At 36.3% G+C, this 12,543-nt stretch overlaps 2 protein-coding genes across 4 annotated transcripts; both read left to right on the top strand.

Annotated features, from left to right (window-relative positions):
- Nucleotides 1-5,565: 5,565 nt before the first annotated feature.
- LOC122076860 lies at nucleotides 5,566-10,914 on the top strand. 3 transcript variants are annotated; one of them, XM_042642459.1, is made up of 4 exons: nucleotides 5,566-5,707; nucleotides 6,044-6,099; nucleotides 6,182-6,315; nucleotides 10,457-10,914. In XM_042642459.1, exons 1-4 carry the CDS (start codon nucleotides 5,688-5,690, stop codon nucleotides 10,817-10,819), a joined length of 573 nt encoding a protein of 190 aa, XP_042498393.1. In that variant the 5' UTR covers nucleotides 5,566-5,687; the 3' UTR covers nucleotides 10,820-10,914. The 3 variants fall into 3 exon arrangements, with proteins under 3 accessions (XP_042498393.1, XP_042498394.1, XP_042498392.1); XM_042642460.1 differs by having other exon boundaries at nucleotides 5,568-5,707; nucleotides 6,016-6,099; XM_042642458.1 differs by lacking the exons at nucleotides 5,566-5,707; nucleotides 6,044-6,099; nucleotides 6,182-6,315 and adding an exon at nucleotides 10,021-10,239.
- Nucleotides 6,182-9,705, top strand: LOC122076859 (pentatricopeptide repeat-containing protein At3g04130, mitochondrial-like). Its single transcript, XM_042642457.1, has 2 exons — nucleotides 6,182-6,315; nucleotides 7,979-9,705. The coding sequence occupies exon 2, from the start codon at nucleotides 8,019-8,021 to the stop codon at nucleotides 9,594-9,596; it is 1,578 nt and encodes a 525-aa protein (XP_042498391.1). The 5' UTR covers nucleotides 6,182-6,315; nucleotides 7,979-8,018; the 3' UTR covers nucleotides 9,597-9,705.
- Nucleotides 10,915-12,543: the final 1,629 nt, after the last annotated feature.

Genomic DNA, 12,543 nt, shown 5'->3' with positions numbered 1-12,543 from the left:
AAAATCATTAACAACACGTTTTAAGATTATAATGGATAATTAGATCATGATCATGCCAACACAGACTTTGTATCGGGTCGGATTAGATTCCCAAATATAGGTAAACAGACACAAACGCATAATTCCTTTACCCTAATTAATAAATAAGGTGGGAGATTATTGTCAAACTGCATGACCTCTACACCAGCACAAGAGCTAATGATAATGCACAAGCTATCAATAGTATCAATAGAGATGAAACTTTTACGTATCTGAAAGCATATATGTGTCATTTCACCACTTTCATCACACAGCTTCACAGGAATCATTTACCCATATAATGTTACATTAAGAGTTTAGATGGGCCTAACACCACTTAGTCTAAATCTAAAATCTAAAGAAAAACCGGATAACAAAGCTGACTTTTAACATTAATGGGTTGGGAGCCTAACAAATTTTGGTGAATGGTATATGATGTCACAAATGTTCTCATCAGAAATTTGGAATTTGCCCTTGCCATTTGTCTTTAAAATCTTGAAGCTTCCTCAAACTATATATGAGAGAAGCCAGTCAAGTCCGGTAGACTTTGAAAATTGATGGCTTTGGAATTGGACCTTATTTATTTATTTTATTTTTATTCTTCGAATGCATCAAATTCCGAAGAGATTGCAAAATGGAATATTATATAGAGATGATCCCTCCTCCCCAATATCTATGATCAACACGTTTATTAAGACTATATTTGAAATGCAAGAGAAGAAAGACACATAAGCACATATATATATATATATATATATATCATCAGAAGAAACCTAATATATACCAACACCTACAATTTTCATTCAATTGTTATAATAGCTACGTCATATTCTAACCTTTTACACTATCAAGACTATCCTCCTCCTTCTTCTTCTTCTTCTTTTTCTTCTTCTATTATTATTATTGTTATTATTATTATTATTATGATAAAGACTATCATCATAGTATCATATCATATGTCATTGCATTATCTGAAATTACCCGAGCATAAGGACGCCTAATTGGTGAGCAACGAACTTGGTACGAGCCGTAAACTCGGATGTCCTAAGTTCGACTTTCACTAGGCACACCTTAGGCCACTCATACGGGGTGTTTAGTGCTCTTTACTACTGTCAGTAAAAGTTGAATAATTCTCATTCAATACCGGTGTGATCTGGTCCATGTAGTTGTGGGGTTAGTATGGGCCTGCGGGACTAGTCAGGCCGAAAGCCTAGATACCAAAAAAAAAAAATTGAACAACCTCATTTAAGCCCCAAAAAATAAAAGATAAATGATTTCATTTCTATTTTTATGTTAAAGTATAAGAGAATTAGGGATTGTGTGAGTGTGTGTGTGTTTTCTTATTCATTCTGTACCCACCTGTGAGTTGTCCAGATGGTTAGGGCGAATTGGGGATTTTGTGGATTAGGCGCAAGGTCTCAAGTTCGATTCCTCATCTATGCATTTATGATTTAAATGGAGATCATAGTGGTAGATTACTATGCTAATCACCATGAGGATTAGGATTAGTCGAGATGCCCATAAGCTAACCAGACACCTTGGTTAAAAAAATAAAAAGTATAAGAAAACGTACGTGTATGTACACGTACGTTCAATCATATAGCTATATAGATTTTTTCTTGTCTCTCCTCCATTAATGATTTGAGTTTTCATATATATGAATTGACACTTGTTGAAACTCTTATCTTTTTTTTTTTATTTTTTTAATTTTTTTTTTATTGCAGTTGAAACTCTTATCTTCTTCTAAGCATGTGTGTCGATTTGTCTCCTAATCTCTAAACGATGATTAATTTTTTGCAAATCATAACTCTCCTTCCTAGCTTAATGCAACCCAATCTACCTGATTAAGGAAGCATTAAAAACTAAAACGTCATCGATTTTTAACTAATCAGATTAAACCAACCGTTTAAAACCAATTAGCCAAAACTGATTTAAAGACTGAAATCAACCCACCAATTATTAATTGGTCTCAATCACTTGAGCAGCTGATGTTGGGCAATTAAGAAGTATCATATAAAGAAGATGTGTGTAATAGAGATGACGATGTTAAGATTGATGTGCGGAAAAACTAAGAAAGATAAAGTAATGAATGAGCGTATTAGAGTGGATTTTGGGAGTTGCCCCGATCGATGATAAATTTTGAGAAAGCATTTGAGGTAGTACGATTATGTTCAACGGAGGCCTAGCGACAACCCAATAAGGACGAGTGATAGGATTCAAATTGAATGGGCTACAAGAGCTAGAGGTAGACCTAAAATGACCATGGGAAAAATTGTGAGGAATGACATGTGCGGTTTAGGCCTCATACCAAGTATGATCTCGGATAGAGCCTATTGGAGAGCACAAGTCTATGTGGTAGACCCAATTTAGCTGAAATTCTCCTCTCTTGCTAGGATGTGTTCTCTTTTCTTTTACTTAGATACTTTCATCTTTCACCTCTCACTTCTCACTTTCATATTGCATTTTTTATCGCTCATGTACCATTGTTACTAATATGTTTGGATCTATATAACCGACCTCATTAAGCTGAGATAAGGCTTAATTTTTTGTTGTTGTTATTGTTGTAATCACTTGAGCAGCCGAGTGCATGAACATTAACAATCTCTACTCCTCTTCCCCAAACTTGAACAATTGTGTTTGTTTCATGTGGAGATTCTTTTTCATAAATTCTTACCTTACATTCTTACCTTATGCCTATTGCATGCATAGTGAATACATGATGGTGTTTTTTTTTTGTACACCTTTTTTTTAGTATCTAAAATTTCAAAATATCATTAACATAGTCCATCTTTATTTAATATATGTACGCAATTCTTTCTTTTTTTTTATTTTATAAAAAGAAAAATAATAACCTACAAAATAAAGAAGAGAACATAGTTATATATCCAGTTTACATGTGTTTATAAAGTTTTTAAACAAGTGCCCTATAAGCAATATTGGCAAAAAATAAATAAATAACCACTTCATAGGTGGACCTGAGCCAAAAAGAGAGAAAAGGAAGAGTGTTATAAACATCTAAGAGAAGATAAACTACGCTCTAAGGCCATGATATGGGTGTTTGGCTTAGAAGAAGATTGTATAGATCTTTAGAATTCGTCGATACTTCCTTGACTTGCCAACCCTTCACTTGTGCTTCCTGCACCCTGAGGAGGAAACCCCTAGTAAAAACTTCAGTGGAATTTCCTGTCATCAAATAATTAGTTGTGAATGAGATACATTCTCATTTAAAATTTAAACAGTTTGTCACTATGCCCAACCACATAAATTAAGACTTGGATTTGCAACAGAGACACATATCAAAGTGTAAGTGTCAAGGTTTGGAAAATGTGTCGTTGGCCCATGAGGTATCAGGTTTGGTACCTTGGTTTCAATCTTTGAAGTGTTGTTATAATCTAGGCAATTAAACCACCATAGAGCAGGAGAAAGGACTTTGATAGGGTTAGATTTATCAGATTTAAAGAGTCCTATGGTTCCAAACCAAATAAAAAATTATTATAAAAGTAGAGAAGAAAATGTTAAGGTTGTTATTAGAACCAAATCATAATTAAAAAGGGACAATACTAAACGCTGAAAGAGGTAGTTGAGAGATGTTGTTCATTTGTAACCCTAGAGGACTCGCAACCCAAATCCGGGTGAATTCACATGAGATAAAAATGTGCTAGATGTTTTTGGATTGATTTTGGCAAAGAGCACATGTATGGTCAATTTGCATCCATTTCCCCAACGTAGCCTTTGTCGGGAAAACCACCATGACAAAGTCTCCAAGAAAATATTTTAAATTTCGGGTGAATATGGAGTTTCCATAAGTATTGCCACTAATGTGAGCAAAGAGATGAGCAAGTAGACCTGTTAAATGATCCATTGGGTTTGTATTCACACATGAGTTGATAAATTTTGCAGCCAATTTAGTGGTTAGGGTTCCTGTTTTAGAGAGGTGGCACCACAAAAAATCAATTATTTGACAATTCACTGGAATTTTTAAAATGTCATTAATTACATGGAGGGGAAGAAAAGAGGTCAACAAACTAGAGTTCAAGCAATTACCAGCTAACAAATCACTTACATTGCAAAGAGATGATTGGGGAGGGAGAAGTCACTGCACAAAATTACTTAAAGAATGGTACTTTGAAATCCATGGGTCATTCTATAAGTCAGTATTGTGACCATCTCCCAATTTTTGACAAATCATCTTAGATAGAGAGGGAAGGATGTTGATAATGCTATTCCAGGTAGGTCATCCCTTTTTCTTTAGGGTGGTAGGGTGGAAAGGTGACCTAAAAATATTTAGAAGATAGCACTTTGACCCATAGGGCATCCTTTTATTTTACTATAATATGATCAACACTACCCACTTATTTATTTATTTATTAATATTATTATTTTTTAGCACTACCCACTTTGTAAGTATGAGATTTGATGCCAAGATTTGGCAATAGTTAATCAAAGTCCTTGCCAAATGTACACTATTGGAGTACCCAGATCCTCTCCAACCCCCCCTTCAACGTGCATCCGATAACTGGGGGAGACCTGCATTGACTGCATGCACCAAAAACCCTCCTATTCATTGGATGCATATTTATGTACATGATTAATAAATTTTATCCAAAAAAAATAAAAAAATATAGAGTTAGTGAAAAATACATTCTTTATCATCACACAAATTAGTTTCTTGCTGTCTAGAAATTAGAGTTCTCCACTGAAAAAATCATGGTTTTAGTATATTGAATTGAGAGGGCCATCCCTATCTTAGAAGATATTAAGTCCATTATTGCAAGTCAAGTTATGTGTCCATTCACATTTATCTCAAGGGTAGTTAATGGCATTGCCGACCCCCTTGCCAAGAAAAGTCGATCCTTGGTCTGCAGGACTATATGGCCTTCTCCCACCCCGTGGCTCCTCCAGCTCTACGAAGCTGAGGCCTCTACTATTATCTTCTTGGAATTATGAATGAAATAGCTTTTCAGCGAAGAAAGAAAAAAAATGGCTTCTCTTCGATTGTCCACCAATATTCCTTCAATATCTTATATACACATGACATGTGTCCTTTTACAAATCCAAGGGCTGTAGATTAAGCTTTTTTTATAACTCCAAAACATCCATTCGGACTGACCCGATTGGGTAAGAGACAAGATACTCCATCGTTCACTCAATTCCGCGAAGAATTCATTGAGATTGAAGCACCACAACCCTACATTTGCCACTGCATGTGGTCTCCCAATATAAACTTGGCTGATCCAACAGACCCTTCACCCGCCTTTTCGATCTCAGCCTTCAACCAGTTGAAAAGCGTGAATATCCTCATCAAATTGTAGAACACCGGGACAAAATCCCGGATCGAAAGCGATAATTCAGCGCTGAATGTTAAAGCTTCCATGAAACTTGGCTAGCAAGAAGGAAGACGTGAGGAGCAGCTGCTTTGATACCCTCCTTATCACCTTCCAAGATCCCCTCGAAGATATCAGCAATTGGGAGGAAAAGCCTAATCACGGCTGCGAAGGAGATGTAGAGACTCAGAAATTTAATTTTCTGGCCAAAGACTGGGTCAGGGCAAGGGTCCAGAAGAGAGAAGGCGACTTTGGAAAGGAAGAAGACGTAGATAAGGCGCTAAGAGTGAAATCCAAGGCTTGCTGAGAAGACGACAATGATGGCAAGAGCATTGAGTTGTCGAAATGATAAGAAACCTCTACAGGTGCTCTGTTTTTGCGATGTCTGATGCCCTTCTCCTTCTTTTTCTCCTTCTTTGGTAAGACGGCTGTCGATAACTGCTGGACCAACTCCCCATACATGTTGAGAAGCACTGAGAGGGAGGATAGATAAGGGTTTTTTTTATTTTTTCCTTAGAGATCATTGGAGATTTCAGTGAAACGTTGAAGAAGAAGAATTAGGAAGTTATTAAGATATGATTAGTGGAAAATTTAGGGTTGTTCTTCTGCAAAAATCTCCTTCTTCATTTCAAAATTTTCTCCTCCTTCTTGCTTGCCTTCTTTTTCATTTCAGGATGAAGATTTTCTTCGTTCTTGTCCAGGATGGGAGATAATGGGGAGGAGACGAGCCAAATCCCAATGGATTGGGTACAATCGGGTTAGATCCGGATGTTTTGGGTTTGAAAAAGGGGTTTGATTCACAGCCCTTGGATTTATAAGAGAACACGTGTCATGTGCAGGTAAAGAATTGGAGACGAGCCAAATCCTTGAACCTCCCGGTTATACGGTTCAGGCTTTGAGGGAAACACCGGTTACGCGTAGCGACACAAACCTAACGACTCAGTCGCGGGAAGCTGGAGACATCAAAACTGGGGTGAGTATTGAGGTCCATTACTCCGACTTCTTTGAATCTGTTGTTGTTGTTGTTGTTGTTGATGATGATGATGATGATTTCTGCTCGCTTTCACTGGACTGTAAAATCGATCATCTCCATGGGCAGGCCTGAACTGCAATTCCCAAACCAAATGGTAGAAGCCCAAATCAACGCAGAACACTGTAAAAAGCCAATAGGGACAAATCCACAAGATCCGACCCACTGAGCTTCCGAATCTAGTCGATGATCGGAAGATCATAAACGTTTATTACTTCCAACAGCTTCCGAAATCAGAATCTCACAAACTTCCTAGGAAAATCAAAACCTGACATTCTTTAGTGAATTTTGGAGCATTGGTACTTCATAACAGTGGTAACTAGGAAAGAAGTTGTCATGAAAAGGCAAAAAGAGATGAAGGTTTCTCTCCCTCCTGCAAGCCCCAAGACATTGGCGTAATGGGTTATTGCCTTCTTCAGCAAAGAAATTAATTTTTAATCAATTTTGGATATTTACAACAATACAAGTATAGAAGTACTATAGAAGAGTGGGAAAAACACAATACAACTTCAGTTTAAATCAAGATCCAGTAACATTTGTATTAGTTTTGAACTACCACTCAGTTTTAATTCAAGTTGAGTTTTCTATACCATTGGAATATGAACTATGGAAAACACCTCTTAACTATAGTTCAAGTTTGCCCTCTACGGCATCAGTCAGAAACTAAACATTACCATAGGATATAAATCGAATTTCTTTTTGTGGGGGAACTTCTCAAAATAATTTTTTTCTTCCTTTTTTGTCGCTATGATCAGTTCTCAGTTGTTGTGCATGAGAAGTAAAACTGCAGGCTTTTAACATGGACCATGTAGAAGTTTTCCTCACCCCTTTCTTTGGTGATTTCCTCCCTCCCCACCCCCCCTCCCTTTTCTGGAAGTCATTTGGTGCTTCATGCTTCAATTCGCAGGATCTGTAATTGTGTTGATTGTCATGTGTAAATCGCAAGAATGATCTATTGGGGTACATAGATGGAAGATTTTAGATGAAATTGTTTACATTTACAGCTTATTTTTTATTTTTATTAGTCTTCCAACCATTCTGTCAATTGGGGAGAAGGGGTTGGTATAGAGCATTCCTTTACAGTGATTTTGTTTTGAAGTGGTATCTTCTTTATCTTTTGTACAGGATATGAATCTGTATAGTTTCTCTTCATTTGCATATATATTCTTGGTGATTTCTTGTCATACTGGCTTGTTCTTGGGCCATCTTTAATAAGAATGCAATAACTTTGGGGTTTATTTTTTTCTTGTCCTTGTCCTTCTCCTTGGGAAGTAAATTATCACTCTCTCAAGTCTCAAGTCTTATCAACATATGGGACTAGGATCTCATGGTTGTGTCACCCATATTGCTGTAGAGAATAATTTTAAGGGGAATGTATTTAAGTATACCAAATATAACATTTGCAATTTATGTTTTCTAGATGAATAAATCTGAACTTTTATTACTCTAGTTTTGGTAGTCTAGGCAAATCTTTTTCTTTTCGGAAAAACAATTTATGTTATTGTGCACCTATTGGGTGCAAAATATGCGGCCAATCATTTTTGTTTCCATTATTTTCCAACCTACAAACTGAAGGAACTAATGGTTCAATGTCTTGGGGTTGCAGGAACGTTTTCAAACATAATCTTTCATTTTGTTGCCGTCTAATGATTATCCCAAGGAGCACTTGCCTTAGGAATATCCAATTCCCACCCCTATTATTATCGTCTACATTTGCCCAGTCCATTTCTGCGAAATGCTCCCTTACACTTTCTTTGATATGCTTGTCTTCAATGGAGAAACCATCCTTTTCTATCAAAAGATTCAAAACCACATCTGGTCATCAAGAACTGTACTGGCGAGGCTCTGTAGAAGAATCCTTCCTTAAAGAACTTGTTGCTAAAATTCGCATTGGGAATAGTGAAGATGAGGTTTTGCATTGCCTCCTGCAGGATCAAACTTGCCATAATATCCAAATCTCAAACCAACTCGTTGATAAATTGCTTTTTAGGTTCAGGGATGACTGGAAGTCTGCACTAGGCCTTTTCCAATGGGTGGGATCAAGGTCAGGCTATAAACACACTAAGGAAGCATATGATAAGATGGTGGATATATTGGGTAAAATGAAGCAAATGGATAGAATGTGGTTGTTGGTGGCAGAAATGCATCAGAGCCGTCTCATCACGCTTCAAACAATTGCCAAGGTCATTAGAAGACTCGCTGGAGCTGGGAAATGGGAGGATGCTATTGAGACATTTGATAAATTAGAAACTTTAGGCTTGGAGAAGAACACAGAATCCATGAACCTGTTGCTCGATGCATTATGCAAAGAGAAGAAGGTTGAGCTTGCTCGGGAGGTCTATTTGAGACTCAAATCACACATTTCCCCAAATGCTCACACATTTACCATTTTCATTCATGGTTGGTGTAAGGCTAACAGGATCGATGAAGCGCATTGGACAATCCAAGAGATGAAAGGACATGGCTGTTGCCCTTGTGTCATCAGTTACTCAACAATCATCCAAGCCTATTGTAACCAATCTAACTTCCGCAAGGTGTTTGAGCTCTGTGATGAAATGAAAGCTCAAGGGTGCCCTCCAAATGTTGTCACATATACCACTATAATGTATTCACTTGCTAAATCAGATGAATTTGAGGCAGCCTTGCAACTAGTGGAGGAAATGAAATCAATTGGTTGCAAACCTGATACACTTTTCTACAACGCCTTGATTCATATACTTGGCAGAGCTGGCCGAGTACAAGAGGCTGTTCGTGTTTTTGAAGAGGAGATGCCCATGAATGGAATTGCATGGAATTCTTCCACTTACAATACAATGATTTCCATGTTCTGTCATCATTCTCAAGAACAAAATGCTTTAAAGGTCTTAAAGCAGATGGAAATGTCGACTATATGCAAGCCTGATCTTCAAACATACAATCCATTACTCAAGCTGTGCTTTAAAGCTGGAAGTACTGATAATAGTTTGGGGGATTTAATAAGTGAAATGGTTAATAAGCATCATCTTGGCCTTGATCTTTCAACTTACACACTTTTACTTCATGGGCTCTGTAGAGAAAACAAATGTGAGTGGGCTTATCGTATCTTTGAGGAAATGATTGGTCAAGATATAACTCCCAGATATCAAACTTGTAGTTTGCTTTTGGATGCTGTCAAACAGAAAAATATGGATGATGCTGCTGAGAGGATTGAAGGTGTAATGAGGAAAACGAAGAGCTCCGGTTAAGTGAGATGACAAACATGATTGGCTAGATGAGTGTTATGATATTCTGTTTATTGCTAGAAAATTATGAATTATAAGTTACCAGTATAAAGCTTTCTCTAGCTCTTTTTTAGCTTTTTGATTTATCATGTTTTGTACAGATTCACTTGTGTTAATTTCTGTGAGTAGAATCATATCTGATACATCACTTTTGATCTCATCTCTGTCAATGTTCTCGAGCAAATCCTTTAATCACTTCATGTTCGTTTTATTCATGTATGACAATGATCAATATAACATGAACTTCTGGTACAAAATGGAGATAAACCGACTTCTGGTAGGAATGATTAAATATTAGGTTCCATTTCCCATCATTTATGGAAATAAGGGTTTTGTGTAGGACTAGTGTTAGGTATATGTAACTTTATGGTTACTTTATTACAAATATATGTATCTTGCTTTTATGGTTGGCCTTTTCAATTCTGTGACTAAAAAAAAATCTTACGTAGGTAAAATAAAGGGGAGGGGGCTCTATGCTTATGTTGCATGCCATATGAATATTCGAAGCACTGTTACGAGGTATTATTGTCTTAGGATTTCCTCAAGAGTTCCCTTGTCTTTGATTGTCAGTGTGGTTCAGTGGAGATGCAAGAAGCATCGCTGTAAGGTATTGTCTTTGGATTTCCTCAAGATTTCCATCTTTGATTGTCTGCTCAGTTAAGTTGAGACAAAAACTGAGCTCTTGAGCTTAGTATTCAGCCTCCAGGATGACATGCCACTTCTTGTGGGCTATTTTATTACTTCATCGGATCTATGGTGCCAACGAGTTAATGACACATTTGTTTGTTCACTAAATCATTAAAAATAACTCTTTTGTGCTGCAGGGATTAGAAATGGCAATGAGTTGCACTAGATTGAAATACATGATCTCCAAGGAGGCAATTGGAATGGGGAGTTGCAGAACATTTGCGGCTGGTGATGCTCTAAAGGCTTCCACACTCAGCAAAGAGGTCAAGTCCACCACCGTGGTTGGTTCCAATATAGTTAAAGATGGAACAGACTCTAAGATCATGCCAGAATCTGAATACCCTGATTGGTTGTGGCACCTGCTTGATAAGCAGCCGGCATTGAGTGAACTAAGGAAGAAAAATGTGGAAACTCTTCCATATGAAAAACTCGAGCGTTTTGTTAAGCTGGATAACCGTGCCCGGATCAAAGACAGTAACTCTGTCAGAGCCAAGAACTGAACTGAAATCTTTATTTTTCTTGCTTTCAGCATCTCTGTGTTCATCATCTGTTTTACCCACGAGTCAATTGAAAGTGTACTAATTTTTTTGATTCAGAATTATTCTTGGTTGACATTTCTATTCATTAATTTATGTGCTCAACTAGCTGAAACCCGTGCATCGCATGGGAAGCATAGAGAATCAACTCCATAAAAGGATGGAAGAAAACTTGAGAACTTCAGAATAAAATAAAAGGTAGTCAATTGAAGGTATATTTATTTTCTAAATTGTTGGATTACATTGTTTAAAATTGACTTACAATGAAATTTTTGAGTAGCCTGTTTTTTTTTTTTAAATCATTCTAGAATTGTAAAAAATAATAATTGGGACTGAGTAGCTAGATCTCCTAATCATTCGGAACTAAACATTGGGGTTCTTTTCTTTTGATAAAAGAAAGAAATAAGTATTAATTTAAAAGCTTAAATACATCAATGTCAATATTAGAGATAGAGAGGTTAGATTTTTTTTTTTATCAGTCATATGGCTCAACTGAACCAAAAGAAAAACCACATCCTTAGTAGGCTTGAGCCAAAAAGAGATTTGTGGAAAAAAGTTATGAACATTAAAAAAAAAAAAACATTTGGATTGTTGTTGAACTTGTAAAAATAATTTGGTTGGTTAATCATGTTTGATCATAATTAGTGAAAAATCTAAGAGGGTATCTCTTAGTAGTGGATGTAAGTGTTCGGTGAATCACTTTAAATTGATTGTGTCAACTATAATTTCCTTCCTTTGCAATTCATTTTGATTACTCTCTTTGCTTTACAAATTTTTTTCTTTTGAGTCATCAAGTTTTTTAATAAATAAATTTTTATAATTCCTACTTAATTAATTATCGAAATCATTTCCTTTTGGATTCCCTTGATCCAACAAGCTAGAAATTTAATGATGACCCAAAATTTTCATCGTTTTAATTTGAAAGAAAACTTAATCCATAAAAGAGAAAAGAAAAAAGAGAAAAAGGATGAACCTAGTAGGGTATGAATCAACATTAGTCTCATAATCTACATCTGAATCTCTTGTAGAAGCAGAGGAATTTGCATTAACAACTTCAATTAGAGAATCCGAATCTGAATCCGTAGTCCCATCCGTCAAACAGAAGTCCTTGGATCCTTCCTTGGGTTAACCTTTAGGGGGTTTGGGAGCAGGCAAATGCTTTGGTTCATTGTTTTTTCAATAGTTGGAAAAAGTCTATCTGTTGTTTACGATTTTTACGATAGGAAATGAGCGTAAATCTATTTTTTTTAATAAGGTAGCTATAACACTTAGGAGAGGGGACCATAGGAGTGCATCCATGTAAGATTTTTCTAGTCACTCTCTTTCTCTTATTTCGAAAGTGGCATAATTGATTTGTGTAGTTGAGCAAGTGACATGGGCTTCCCTTTTGACGACTGGATATTTGGTCTGGGCATTGTTTCATTTTCTATCAAAATGTAACCTTTACATTGATGATGAGATAATAAAAACGAACATAGAAGCATCAACATGGATAAATTTTTTACTTTTCATGAGGAGTGGGGTGATCATTTTTTCGCATTTTGTATTTAGGCATAATAGTCACACTGTCTTTTAGGGTTTTTTTCTCTCAAAAAAAAAAAAAAATCGTTGCTAAAATAGTTTTGGCATTTCATTTCAATCAATTGGCACAGGTTAAATGCAATTTAGATTTCCCAGCATTTTACATA

This window comes from Macadamia integrifolia, chromosome 4, assembly GCF_013358625.1.
Source record: "Macadamia integrifolia cultivar HAES 741 chromosome 4, SCU_Mint_v3, whole genome shotgun sequence".
Taxonomy (NCBI): domain Eukaryota; kingdom Viridiplantae; phylum Streptophyta; class Magnoliopsida; order Proteales; family Proteaceae; genus Macadamia; species Macadamia integrifolia.
This window is presented reverse-complemented; position numbering and strand designations above follow the sequence as displayed.